At 47.7% G+C, this 15,201-nt stretch overlaps 1 protein-coding gene across 1 annotated transcript in view; it reads left to right on the top strand.

Moving 5' to 3' along the window:
* Positions 1-15,201, top strand: part of crybg2 (crystallin beta-gamma domain containing 2) — a 50,738-nt gene that overhangs the window by 22,513 nt on the left and 13,024 nt on the right. The window contains exons 9-12 of the mRNA XM_056583409.1: positions 607-1,846; positions 2,890-3,747; positions 10,213-10,260; positions 13,049-13,167. Coding sequence (XP_056439384.1) covers positions 607-1,846; positions 2,890-3,747; positions 10,213-10,260; positions 13,049-13,167 — 2,265 coding nt within the window. The remainder of the gene's footprint in view (positions 1-606; positions 1,847-2,889; positions 3,748-10,212; positions 10,261-13,048; positions 13,168-15,201) is intronic.

Here is a 15,201-nt window from a genome sequence, read left to right as displayed (position 1 = left end):
ATTTGCATGTGTGCATTTAGTTTTACGTTCAGCCCCCGCCTCGACCTCCTGAATACGGCGAAAGATTGGAACGTTTATGAGGCCTATGCGATGCAAGACGTCCTCTAACCTGCCTTGTTATCTTTTTGCATGACAAACACCAGGCAGGTTTGAATAGATACTCAGCTCCGCTGGCTATCATATACTCCTGTGTCCATCAAACACTCTCTCTCTCTCTCTCTCTCTCTCTCGTTGTCTCTATCTCTGTCGTTCACCTCCTCTCACTCACACATCTCACACTCTCTCTATCACTTTTTCTCTCTTTTTCCTTTTATCACAGTATATTTCACTTTATCTCTCTCTTTCACTTTAAGGTTCTTTATAGAACTTTCTTTCTTGATCTTATTCTCTTCCACCCTCTGTCCTTCCCTCAATTCAATTTTGAAAAATAATTATCGGCGCAGAAAATAAACATTGACCTTGTGCATTTTCTACGTCAAACTAAGGAAAAATAACAATGCATTTAAACAACACAAGAATGCAAATACATTCTGTCTCTCCACCTCTCTGTATGCCCCTCCCACACGTTCATCTCATATATCCCTCCACCCTCCCTCCACCCCCCAGGTCTCCAGCTACAGGCCCGGCCCCTGATCTCCAGGACCTCCCCCCCTCCTCCTCCACCCAAACCTCAGGGTCACCTCCCAGGCCTGACCCCCACCCAGCACCCCAGCCCCTGCCGCCACCCCCACCCGTAGCAGACATGCGCTCCTCCTACAGCGGGTCCCGCTACGTCAGTCGACACGGGAGCTACTCTGGTGATGGAGACGGAGACCCCCACCCGGAGGGCACCGCCAACACCACCGCCACCACCGCCACCACCAGCTCCGTCTCGGTCAACCCGTGGAGGAACAACTTCGAGGGGGTGTCCCAGTACAGGCCCACCTCCACCTACACCTCCTCCTCCACCAGCTCCTCCACCTTGTTCCCAGACTCACCTGACTCCTCTGTGCCGTCCTCCTCCTCCTCCTCCTCATACTCATACTCTCTCCCCGAGGCATCGGTCGACACACGATATCTTCCCCCCGCCCCCAACCCCGTCTCCACCTCCTCCTCCACCCCCACCACCAACCCCCTGCAGACATACGGTTCCCCAGGCAACTGGCGGAGCGAAGGCAAGAGGATTCTCTATCTGAGAAGTGTGTCGACAGAGGAAGCAGTTGAAGAAGCAGAAGGAGGAGGTGCAGGAGGAGGCGGAGTAGGGATATCAAGGAGGTGGAGCCGTGACTGGGTGGAGCCAGAACCTGCTGCTGCACCTGTCAGAGAGGCAGAGGCGCGGACAGAGGCGATAAAGGTGAACCGGGACACGGCTCACCTGGCAGTCGACCGTCTCTCCTCCTCGGAATGTAACTCGGGCGTCGCCCTCGACGAAAGCACACGCCACTCACGGGCGGACGAGGACCCCTCGTCGGTTTACACCGGAGTCTTTACAGCCACGCGCGTGCACCTGATCACCGAGCCCGCGCCCCCGCCCCCCGCCGACGAGGGCTCGCCCATCCCCTACGAAATGGAGGTGCTCAAGGACACCCTGAAGAGCATGGGGCCCGGCCCCGGGATCCAGAAGCAGAGGAGCCTGCGCGGGGCCCCCTTCGGCTACTCCTCCCTGGCCCCCATCGTGGAGGACACCCCGAGTCCCACCTCCCCCTCCGTCACCTCGGCCTCCTCCTCCTTCGACGCCACCGACTCCTCCGTCGCACCGGCGGGCCCCGAGGGGCTGAGCGGACGCTTCAGCCTGCCCCTGGACCTGGGCCTGGGTAACCCCGTTGGCTCCCGGTCGCCGCTGGACCTGATGAAGCAGAGTCAGCAGGTAGGGCAGAGCGAGCCACATTCCTTCAGATAGGAGGGGGCCCGAGGGCCCTCACAGACTGGGGGGGTCGGGGGCCACAGCAGATTACAGGACAGTAGTAGAGATGAAAGAGGGAGAAAATGTAGAGAGTGCAGCCCAGTGGAATAGACAGAGGGAAAAGCGTTGTTGCTATTGGATACATAGAGATTGCTACATTATGTATTCATGTTTAATCTTTTTGTTGACAGTGTAATAGTTTGCTCTGTTGACAGGTCTGAAAGCTGTCAAGTGTCTTTTTCACTATTGTTATGACACATTTATTGGTTTGTTTGCAAATTCAGTACAGGTACTGATATTGTCTTAACTTGATGTATGCGAGATGGTAGAGCACTCACTTGATGAGACATTACAGTAGTGTCTTTAGATATGTTGTAGTGACTTGATGCACATCCTAGCACTGACTTCAAATACTGACTTCATTGTAGCCTTGACTTCACATAGCTTGTAATTGTGACTTGATGTGTGGTAATAGCGGCTTGACATATATTGTAAAAGGGACTTGATACATCTTTAATAGTGACGCGATATATTGCAGTAGGGACTTAATATATGTTTAATAGTGAGTTGATGTGTGTTGTTGAATTGACTTGATATGTTCAATACTGATTTGATATGTTGTAAAAAGGAACTTGACATATGTTTATTAGGGACTTGATACATGTTTAATAGGGATTTGTTTATGTTTAAAAGTGACTTGATATATTGCTAAAAGGGACTTACACATGTTTAATAGTGACTTAATACATTGTAAACAGGGATTTAATATCTGTTTAAGAGGGACTTGATACATGTTCAATAGTGACTTTATTTATATTATAGTAGGGACTTGATGCATGTTTAATAGTGACTTGATATATGTTTAATAGTGACTTGATACATTGTAAAAAGGGACCCAATGGATGTTTAATAATGAGTTTATATCTGCTGAATAGTGACTTGATGCATGTTTAATAGTGACTTGATCCACATGTTGTGACAGTAACTTGATCCACCTCCTCCCCAAGGATGCACTGCAGCAGAACGGTTCGTGGGGCCTTGGCCGGCCCCTGAGGGCCTCCGCCTCCAACAGCATCGTCATGAGGACGTCCCCCGAGGACCCTCCCCCGCCCCCCTCCTCCCACAACGGCAACGGCCTCCAGCAGTTCCCCGCCGGCAACTCGCGGCTGGACCACAGCGTCCTGTTCTCCAGCTACCGCCCGCCCTCCGTGGACACGCCCCCGGACCCGCTGGCCTCCCGCTCGCCGTTCCGCAGCAGCTCGCTGCCCGACACCGGCAGCTCCTCCTACGACCGCGTCAGCAAGCCGGCGCGGGGCAACGGGGTCTTCGGAGGCCTCGGGGGTCTCGGGAGCGGCAACGGTGGCGGGTCGGACGCCGCGGCGCCGTCCTCCTACAACCGCTTCGCCTTCCTCCTGAACTCCAACCCCACCGCCACCCCCGGCTCGGGGTCGCTGACCAGCGGCGAAGACGCGTACTCGCGCATCAGCCAGGGGCCGCACTTCAACGGGACCCCCGCCAACTCGGGGCCCGGGAACTCCGCCCAGCGCCTCCTCGGCCCCACCGGACTCCCGGACTTCCCTCGGACCGCCACCTCCTTCAGCGCCACCGCCACAGACATGCCCTTCTCCAAGTACAGCCAGGGGCACGGGGCCAGTGGCATGGGGCCCGGCGCGGGGGTCCCGGGGGCTCCCCAGCTGCAGAGGAGCTTCAGCAGCGAGGGTGGCATGGGGGGCATGGGGGGCCAGCACCCGCCCTCGTCAATGCTGTTCAACAACGCCCACGTGGGGTCCCACTTCCAGGCGCCCGAGCCCGCCGAGCCAGAGAAGCCGATGGCCCCCAAGTACAGGGCCTTCCCCGACGCATATGTGAGTATCTGGGGCCCCTCGCTACACTGGGTGTTTGTGGGCCACCTCCCTGTGACTTAGTGACAGGTGTCCTCCAGCCTGAATCCACACTATGTCCGCCCGTCCGAATGGCTGCGTTTATTCGGCTCAGCGTTTGAGAGTGTTTGCCCTTCAATCCTGAGGTGTTTACAGGTTAGGCTGCAGACATTGGGGATCAAAACCCAGTGCCTTTCAGGGATTCAGTGGGACACCCCTAGCTCGAAATCCTTGAAGTCACAATCTTTCTCACTACCATCACAGTTTAGTTTTTTGAGTTTTATTTTTTTCTAGGGAACTTGTGTGCGTAAAACACGGGTCGAGAGAGAGGATATCCTGTATAGTGTCTGCTGCCTTCGCTGATCTGCGAGTTGCCAGTTCGAGCCCCGGCTGCGAGACGTTGGGGAGAACATGATGTTCCGCTAGCAGGTTCTTGCAGGCTGTGCTTTCTTTCCCTGAAACGCCTTGCAGTTATTTGCCGATTATACACTAGTTTAAATAAGAAAGACAAGGTTTGACTGAGTTCAGAGTTATCATATATTATTGAATAATACATTAGATAACACGGGAGATAACCGATTCTAGGGATTTTGGAGCAACTTCAACCGAAATATGCCTGATGCGCTCTTGTCCGGATGTAGCCATGTGTCTTCGTCCACACGTTGATAATCCCTTAATCCCTTTTATTAAATTCAAGCGTCTTGGCACACGGTGTACCACATGCGACCGTACGTGTGTGTGTGTGTGTGTGTGTGGTGTGTGGTTCTGCGTGCCTTGCACATTCCAGCACACACTCCAGCACACACACCAACAACCTCCCTAAATGATTTTTGGAAGTTGAGCCAAGGCTGCACAATATTGATTTGCACGCACGCACGCACACGCACACGCACACACCCTTATGAACTCGGCTTCCTCCGAACTCATGCGTACCCCCAGGACTCAAACCATCCAATGGCCATGGAACACGATTCTAAGATAAACCCGAGAACACACAGAAGTTCGTAATTATTTCTTTCCTGCGCTGGCAAAACGTGTCCGCACCAGTCTTTTGCCCTAACATGTTAATGCATTCACTTAACAGTGCTGAGGCGTTGATACACGTAGATATGTTGGACAGCTAATGGGGGGGACAGGAGGAAAGTCTTCATCGAGCAGAGAGTAAGACATGTGCAGCTGCTGCTGCACAAATAGTGTTGTTCCCAAACCTGCAATTACAGCAGCAACATGTGCTGAGCTCTAAAGACATCCACAACATGAGCTTCATTAGTGCAATGGCGAATTATAGATTTACCATTTACCACTCTGCCTTTTAGAAGACACATTCATCCAAAGCAACTTGGAGAATCCTTGACAGTAGGTGAGTTCAGAGGCGTGTTAGTAAGGTGAGGTGCAGGTGGGTGTTGGATAGTTAATCTAGATACAGGTCAGCAAGGACCAGGTAGGGGTTTGAAAGTGAATTCAGGGAAAGGTCGTTAAGGAGCAGGTTCGGGTTTGACAGTGAATACAGATACATGTCATTAAGGACCAGGTAGGGGTTAGACAGTGAATACAGATACAGGTCATGAGTCATTTAGGAGCAGACGGTATTAGGGACACCCATAGCCACAAAACGATCTTCCTATCATCACAGTGGAGTGGAGTTGTTGTTGTCTTTGAACCAAACGCATGTGTGTGTGTGTGTGTGTTAAACAGGTTTGGTCAAGAGTTCCTCAAACACAGGCATGTAGTGAAACAAACCATCCCCTCCCCAGAGAGTGGATATCCTGTCTGCAAGTGGATACCCACCTTCCATACACCTCCGCGCCAATCTCGTGTTACTGCCCCCGACAGTGACCCCACGGCCGGGTACACTGGACATCGGACAGCGGCGGTAACATGACCTGTAGGTGGAAGGGTTTATGTGAAGTGGTCGTTCCTCATTGACTTTGAACAGTAGACTAGAGGCTGTTTACCACAAACCTTGTTGGCCCAGCCTTAGCAAACAGGCTAACGGCGTTGGCAACATGTAGAGCAGGCAAAGCATTCTCCACCGTCTGAAACCGCTTGGAACGAAGCCTGTGGAAAAATCAATTTCCTGGGAATCGACATTTTCTGCAACGAATATTAGATCACACTCTCTCATCATGTGATGAAAGGCAATAGAAACTTCCTGGAATTTATTTGGTTACAGTCAATGTGTGATGTTTACCAAGCACATGATATTTGTACAGGCCTTAATCCCAGTTACAGTCTCAAAGGGCTCTGCTGATACTGTGCTAGAGGGCAAAGTTTGCCATTGTCTATCAGGGCAGTTGCTGGTTGTCTGTGGTAACAGACAAGGGTGGCGACTGCAGTGTGTTTTTATGGCCTCATCCTGGTCAGAGATCCAGGATGAGGGGCTAGCTAAGGATTTCAACAAATACCACCGGAGTATTGTCAACTCAACTGTTGTGTGTTGTTCCTCCCGTAGTGCATCCCACCATGGGGTCTGGGAGGGTAGTGTAATGAGTGTCCGATGTCCAGGATAGGAACGACCTGGTACTGTATAGGTTGACCACACACAGGGGGACGTTGGACGCCTATAAAGGGGACTTGGGGTTCAGAGGAGGCTGGGGTGTTTGACCCCCAGGTCGAGAGGTTCTAGGTTCAAACCCAAATGTCTACAGTCTACCTGTAGGCCATTTTGAGCAGGAGGCCATCACGTTACCTGCTCCTTAATGACATAAAAAGAAAAACTTGTGAATTTCTTTGAATATAGTGACGAAATGTTTAAATTAGTAGAGGGGAAAACAGTTCCCACGACAGTACGGGGATCATGATAATGTTAATGCTAATGTTAATGTCCCTCTAATTTTGACGGATCTAATGGGAACTCGGGTCTTACCCATCCCATAATTGTCACACTCTGCCGAGCAGGCGCAAAACAAACAGCCATTTTCAAGGTCCAGGAGGCAGCCTGAAGCCGGAGTCACGTCAGATGAATCTCATCACAACACCGTCTCTCTCCAACTGTCCTCCCGGGCGGTTTCAGGGCACCCGCACCCATCTTGTCTCTTGGCTGCCCGGGGGGCGGTTTCAAGACTCCCCCGCCCACCTCTGCCATCTGCCTGGTCCTGCTGAGGACCTAGGAGGAGACACGCCCTGTGCTTGTGTGTGTGTGTGTGTGTGTGTGTGTGTGTTTACCCTCACATTCGACTGACATCTTTGACAAGATGGAGTTGACAGGGGAGTGGCAGGGGTGCGGAGGACGAGGGGGGAGGGGGGGGGGGAGTTGGGGAAGGGGGTGATTATGGTGGAGATCGAGGTGGTGATTGGGAGTCTCCATCAATCTCCAGGTTGGTTCTCCGACGTGCACGCATCCGCGCACGTGTTTTGAAATGTGCTTATGCAGCGCATTTCTCCCCCGGCGGTGGTTTTAAATTAGGATGATATGTTTTATTGAGACGACGCCCTGAAATCCTTTGGCTTGCTGTGTGTGTGTGTGTGTGTGTGTGTGTGTGTGTGTGTGTGTGTGTGTGTGTGTGTGTGTGTGTGTGTGTGTGTGTGTGTGTGTGTGTGTGTGTGTGTGTGTGTGTGTGTGTGTGTGTGTGTTCTGTGGTTTTGTGTGCGCTTGTGGAGATTAACCACTCATCACATCACATTTCCCTCAATGAGCTAGTTGAATAATCAACTAGTTCATGAGTTCATGGTGGGTGCCACACCTCTCCACCACTCAAAAAGCTTTGTATCTGAGCAGACCTGGCGCAGCACTGCTAGCTGCTAGCTGCTGCTAGCCGCTACTAGTTGCTAAAAGTTGCTGCTAGCTTTTGTTAACTGCTAAAAGCCACTGCTAACGGCTGCTAGCTGTTTCAGAGCTTTTGTGCGATGCTTTTGCACAAGATTCCTATTCAATTAAAGCATAAATCGCGACCGCTGGTGGGCTCATCGTGTAGGCAACACACCACCGGTTTCCTACTGCCCTGTGTGCTCCTATGCTACGTGTCGTTCCCTCTCTGTCTTCCAACCCACCACCGTCCCTCCCTCTGCTCTCATGTCCGTTCAAAAGGTCATACAAGTACAGAAACCGAACAGAATGAAAAAATGTAAAATAACCGAACTGACGATGAACTCACAGTAGAACGTATGTTAAACGAGTCAGGTCTTACCCACTGACTGAAACACTCTGCTGCAGTGGCATTGGCCTCTGTATCCCTTTCATGCCCAGACTCATACAATATATTCCCCTTGTTAACATTTGGCAAATGCCAAAAAGTTTCCCTTGTCAAATTCCTATTACCCCAATAAAGCCTCCCTCCTGTGGCTTATCTTGTCATTAACGTAGATCAAACTTGTGATCTTGCGTTGCACACGCGGATGTGGCCTCACCATAGTTTGTGTTTGTGTGTGGGTGTGTGTTGAGCTTCAAATCTTAATAAGCTTCTAATTGGAAGTGAATCACACATCTAAGTATTCTACTGCCTTTAAGTGTGTGCATCAGGTTACTCATTCCTGAGGTTAACATGGAAACCTAGTGACAAGGGTCACTAGGGCCTCTGACTAGGGTGAAACATCGCTAAATGACACGTTAAGCGGCTGATGATCATTTCACTTGACACTGTACTTTATGACGGTGTTAACTGACAGGAAAAAACCGAAACCTTCTCTTTTCAAAAACAGGTTTGAATGGAGCTTAAAATTGTCTTAAGTTTAAAAAAAAAAAAAAAAATCCATCGCTTGAGTAGTTATTACACTGTTATTATACATTTTCGTTAGGGCTGTAACGATATGGGTATCGAAACCGAAATCGCGTACTCAGAGCCACGAACCTCTCGTGGATATATGTATATATGTGTATGTATATATGTGTGTGTATATATATGTATATATACGCAGCATTATCATTGGATAATGCTGCGTTTATGTCCCTCCAATGGATGCTCAGCGTCTCTGGGGTGAATGGAGGAGCGGGCTGGCCTAGACTGCAACCAATTCCTTGATTCAGTTCATCCGAATTCACACATTTCCTTGTTCGAGTTTAATATCGTTTTGGTAGTTGGCCATCACTTTGATTCAGGGAGACTGAGGTCTGAACTTCAAGTCCTGTATTCAGACTTGCAGGGTGACAGGGGAAAGCTGTGTGATTTCTTGGTGTTCCTTATAGACATGGAGTTGGACAGCTTTACAAACTCTTCTCATTAGTGGCAACAATTGGAGCTAGATCTGCAGGGAGAAAGGAGCTTCTCCTGTTTAAAGCGGCTCAAGTCCTACACCCGTAACACAATGGGCCAAGGCTGTTGAAGCAGCCTAGCGCTACTGGCCATTGAGAGGACACTGGTCAGGTCACTGGAAAAGACAGCTAGTTGGTATGACAGGGCCACAGAGCATTTCCTTGAAAAGGAACAGAAAGCAGAATTTAAATATAAATAAATTGCTGCTGGTCTTTCAAAGAGGGGAAGCTCATTTTCGACCTTCATCATATACATTTTCAGTTTATTTATATTTATAGAATCCTTTATTTTGAAGAATTCTTTATTTGGAAGTGTGATGTAATGTGATCCAAACAGTAGCCTAGTTTCCACAGCACTTTGACAATGGAGCCCAAATGATACCTGAGAACACACACACACACACACACAGTCACACACACACACACACACACATACACAATCCTCACACATTGACACACTCAACCGAGACAAAATATGTGCTATTGTAGTCTACATTTCTGGTGTAATGGACGAGGTAGAAATTCCAAAAAATCCACTCATACCAAAACGCCGGATGCCAAAAACCAGTAGGTGTAAAAGGTCGGCTGTGACCAATTCACAAGAGGTGAAACCAGTTTAAACAACCCTGAACTAAAACAACTAGAAATACTTGTAAAGAACAAAGGTTGCATGATGGCCAAAGGAGGTTTGATCCTCAGAAGATGAAGTGACAGAGGTCATGGTTATGTGATGTGAAACGGAGAAACGGATGCTGGTCTCCACTTCCCTCGCTGTGTACATACCTCGGATCATGCACTTGATTCAGTGAAGTTCTCATGTGGTCAAATTACATGAAGACATTCCTCTGAATCGCTGATATATTGACACTCTTCTTGATCCCGGATTCATTGACACTCTTCTTTATCCTTGATTCATTGACACTCTTCTCAATCCCTGATTCATCGACACTCTTCTTGATACCTGATTTGTTGACACTATTCTTGACCCCTGGTTTGCCACTCTTGGCCTTTGGAAGGGTTAAGTGAGACCCGTGTGTTGAATTGAGAAACGTTTGTGTTGCTTTGTGATATTGGCCTTCTTGAAAGGTGTCGTTTATGAATTGTGGCCATAGAAATATACATAATTATAAAATAGTGTGACTTGGGGAATCAAGAATGAGCACTTCCATAGCTTTACTGTATGAACTTTATCATGACTCCCAAATGTTGTTAACTCGAATGATCTAAAATGTTGTTTTGTTTTTTTGTTTTTCGTTTTCTAGCTTACCAAGGAGAAGGAACATGGAAAACTCAACCCTCGCCCAGGAAAGGTACGTCTCCACTGAATTAACGTCAAACAGAAACCATGTGCTTGTTCAGGTTGTGTTTGCTTTATGAGGAATACTGTCCTCACACTTTATCTCCTCTGTCCCACAAAAGCAAGATCACTAAATTAGGAATGTTACAATTCACTTCTTACACATCAAAGATCAGTTAGTAAAAATGTCTGTGATGGAAAAGAAAAAACTCAAACAATAAACTCTAATGAATGCTAATTTAAACCGCACATTTATTTAGCCTTTACCATGAGTCAGTTTAGCTAGCTTGTTTCTATGCAACTGGCATATTAGATTTAACCTTTGAAGGCTTTTATAAATGTTTATCTTAGATGGTAGTACAAAAAAAGCGATATGAATATGCATATAATTATTATGCCCTCAATAAGAACTCTTTCTTCTGACAAATGTACTTATTTTAAGTCGCTTTGGATAAAAGCGTCTGCTAAATGCCCCAAATCTAAATGTAACAAATTAAGGCTCCAACAATGTCAATTGTACCTGGCAGAGTTGGTGTCATTAGATTTACGTTCGTTGTCCCTCTTTGAATCTGTACAAACGAGGCCTCATGTCGCGGCATGATGCTCATTGTCTTAGCCCGCACATTTCTCCCAGTTCTCTCGGAGCTCTTGAATGAAAGAGCAACGTTTAGACAGACCGCTCCCCCACCACACCAGGGAGCTTCCCTTTGTTGTCCCTCTGATTCTGTGCACACCGGCTCATCTCGCCCCACTCGTTCCCCCAAAATGTCCCAACTCCTCCGTGGAAATCGCTTTAACCTTTCGACGGGAACCTGTCGCATCTTGCCTAACCTTTAATGAAATCTTGTCTCACCCTCTGAAAGAGTCGGGCCAAGCTCCGCCATCAAATGTCAGGTGCATGAATAACTCTATGTGGTTTTTTGTGAACTTCGCCCGGCTGTGTTATTACCCTAAATGTCAAGCGTGCTGCTGCCTGCCCAGTCGCTCCCAACGCATCCATCGGAGGACGGACCGCAGCGCTCAGATCGGGTGGGCGGGGCTTACATAAAAATTCCCGTCTGTGGTCTGTTTGGGCGGTAGACCCCCCCCCCCCCTCCCCCCCTATCTTCTTGGACGCTATAGTCAAATTTTGCGTTGTACGTCCTGCCCCCTCTAGCGCCCCCGCTTTGGATGTTATATGTCAGCGGTGTAGTTGAACATTCCGTCCCCATCGTTGTACTCTCTCTCAATCACACACTCTTCTATCTGTCAGAAGTCTGCTCTGGCTCACATGATTCAAAGGTCTTCATTATTGCCGTGCACAATTTGCATTTTCTATTTTGAAGGAAAAAAATTGAAGAATTTGGATACACCAAAGTGAGCTCTCTCTTTCCCTCTTTCTCATTATCTCCCTCCTTCTCTCTCTCTCTCTCTCTCTCTCTTTTTCTTTTTCTTTAAAATGTCATCAACGTCATTAGATATGTCATCCCTGCTCTTTGATTTTATCGCAGTGCTTACAAGAAAGAGGTGCCACCATGACCGGCAAAGCCTCCCACGGTATTTGACCTTATGGGTCAAACACTGACTCATGGGATCAAACTTCCTTCTCAACTAGAACCCACCATGCTGCTAACCTATTATTCATCTTTGCCCTTAAACTTGTGATTACAACACTGCAAACAGAAGCGTCTGGTTTGTCGAGGGCTAGCTTGGCAGTGAACTCATTAACACATACCATGCAGCTAGCAGTCATCCTTGATCTTTAGCGATGCCGATAAGCTTGTCAGAGGTAACCCATTGTTCCTCGCCGGTTTGCTAAATGCCAGCTTGCTTAGCATTGACTAGCATGTGTGCTACTGCTAGCAGTCATCATTGACCTTTAACAATGTATGTGAACGTCTTACTCTTGTCATTATAACAGAGCTAGCTAGAGCTAAAGTAACGTCGCTAGTTTGCTAAATGCTATCCCTTCACTTTTTTTTCTCACAGTTATCTTCCTGACCCCGGGCTTCCCTTTTCACCCGTGTCACCGGGCCAACCCGGGCTTTCCATTGTGTATAATTGATGTATTAGTTTTCAACGAGGGATATTTGCATGACATTTGAGACACAGGGGGTGTCTGCAAGTAAAACAAGTCTGGTTTCCAAAAACTGATTCACCATGGGGCCAGAGGATGGTTAAAACATCTTCCTGTATGTATGTTCACATATACATATTGCATATTACGCTCTAAGTATCACTTTTTTAGCCCAAAGCACCCTTGGTCACCCATTGTCTCAAGATATGAGATAATGTACAATAAAGGAGACAAAGAAATTGCATGAAAGAAAGAAAGCACCGTGGTTGCGCATTAAACGTATATTAAACGCATACATCATTTTAGCATCTGCATCATGGATTATTTCATCACGTTCCCTTACACGCGTCAACGCCCTGTCGCGCTGACTGTCGGTATGGAATGAGCTTGAGAAAACTCGTCCGTGATTGGTTGGGTTGACTAATTACAGACGACAACACATCTGCGGCAACATCTCATGAATGTTGTCATGCTATTTCTTATGGGTTTACGATCGTGTTTCTCTCTGTCTCTTTGGCTAAGAACGCGTGTTAAACTTGAAACAATGATAAAACCCTTAACTCTGTTTGTATTCCTGAACATAAGTGAGCATGTTAGGTCATGCGATGGAAGCATGGGGATTTTAATGTCCACACACATCTTTGTGTGTTGGTTATATCAATGGTTATGATATTAATGTAATGGAGATGTCAGAGTAACTGTATGACGTATTGGTATAAATGTGTGTGTGTGTGTGTGTGCACAGATCTTCATCTACGACCAGCCGGGTATGTGCGGTCAGAGGATTGAGGTGCGCAGCGACGTGGTGGACGCCACCGCCTGGGACCTGCAGGAGACCATCTCTATCAGGGTGGTGCGCGGAGGGTGAGAGACACACACCTCTCTCTCTCTCTCTCTCTCTCTCTCTCTCTCTCTCTCTCTCTCTCTCTCCTCCTCCTCCTCCTCCTCCTCCTCCTCCTCCTCCTCCTCCTCCTCCTCCTCCTCCTCCTCCTCCTCCTCCTCCTCCTCCTCCTCCTCCTCCTCCTCCTCCTCCTCCTCCTCCTCCTCCTCCTCCTCCTCCTCCTTCGGCCTCTCACTGTGTTTTTCGGTCTCTTGTCTGTCTGCCTCTTTTGCTCATATTCATTCGATCGTGCATCGCAGTTGGAACAGATTTCGAACAGTACGTCCTGAAATAGGTGGAGGAACCTGCTCCACAGAGCCTCTGCGATCCACACCCGTCTCTCAAACCTCATCTGCATGTTCATCCTTAACATCCCTTCACAGCGCACCACACTTATTACTTATCCAAGCCCAGGTCTGTCATCTGGGATCAGCCCATCAATCATGGGCCACATGCTGCCAAACTCCTCGGTTATTGACACAAAAGGATTTCAGCGCCCTCGCGTGTTTCACTCATACGCAAGCACGTGCACAATTGTCCATCCCCTGCATGCCAATGCACACACGTCCAGCACCCGTGCACACTCGTCCGGTACCCACACACACAAACACAGACACACACACACACACACACACACACACACACACACACACACACACACACACACACACACACACACACACACACACACACACACACACACACACACACACACACACACACACCGTTGTGCATCAGCCACCAATGCCTTGCACCCAACTCACATTCCTACACACACGATGCCTCGTGAACTAGCACCCCACGAAGCCGCGCATGGCAACATGCCAGAGAGTGCACGGCAACATGCCCGAGAGTGCACGGCAACATGTTCCGAACGGCTTGTCAAACAAAGCGTATTAGAATCTAATCCCTGGACTCAAACATATTGGTTTGAGTCACCTTTTATTTAATCCCATCAGCATGAGGATTATGATGATAATGATCGTAATGAATTGGTTAGGGCTGATATTATTCATATCCTCTGTTTTTAAGCATACCTCCACTGCGTTCGCTGACATGTGTTGTAATGTGTGTAGTGTGTGGACACGCTGCTGTTCAATCTATTTCTCACTTGACACAGCCGAAAGGTAAAAGCTCCACCTACTGGAATATAGCGTAGATTGATAGCTATTCTATTCTATTAAATTCTATTCTATTCTATTATACCACATGACCAACACATATTTTTGAATAATCAGTTGATAAGACGTGCTAGCTTATTAATTATAATAATCTTGCATCTTAACAGTTTAGCATGCTAACCACTTCAATAAAATGCCTTTTATTGAGGCTGCATTGTCCAATACCAGTTTAGCCATATCAATGGACCTGTCAGTTTGCTGATTCAATCAGACAGATCTTTGTTTTGACGAGTCTTCCATTGGGATGAAACGGAGGGTGAAATCTAGAGATATAATAGACAGATGTCTGTCCCTGTGCCAAGCCCTACATTTCTGCACCACAGACTAATTTATGCAAACAATACATCTGCAAATCTACCACGCATAGGGTTTTACATCGGGAAACTACACTTCGCCGAAGTGTATGAAATTAAATATTATTTAAGAGAGTAGCAGAGATACATTTGAGAGGTAGATCCCAAAATTATGATTAATTCTTTAATTTGAAGAAACTGAAAGAGGTCATTCTTAAACTTACCGCTTTAGTTCAGCTTTCTTCAGGGAGATTTATTTGAATGAAATGAAGATAACAAGATGTAGGCTAAATAAAGTAAGTTATTACAACAGAATATGAATGAGTAGATATTTTGAGTGAGGTGGAACAGAAACAAACAGTGAGACATGTACACACAGATACTTGGTCCCTGGTAGACACAACACACACATACAGACAGACAGACAGACACGCACACAAAGACAACACACACGCACCCATGACAAGACACACATGCTCACAAAGACACCACACACAAAGACAACATACACACCCACATAGACACATAGACAAACACAGACACA

Source organism: Gadus chalcogrammus, chromosome 22 (genome assembly GCF_026213295.1).
Source record: "Gadus chalcogrammus isolate NIFS_2021 chromosome 22, NIFS_Gcha_1.0, whole genome shotgun sequence".
NCBI lineage: Eukaryota > Metazoa > Chordata > Actinopteri > Gadiformes > Gadidae > Gadus > Gadus chalcogrammus.
The sequence above is the reverse complement of the archived record's forward strand: the minus strand, read 5'-3'. Positions and strand labels throughout refer to the sequence as shown.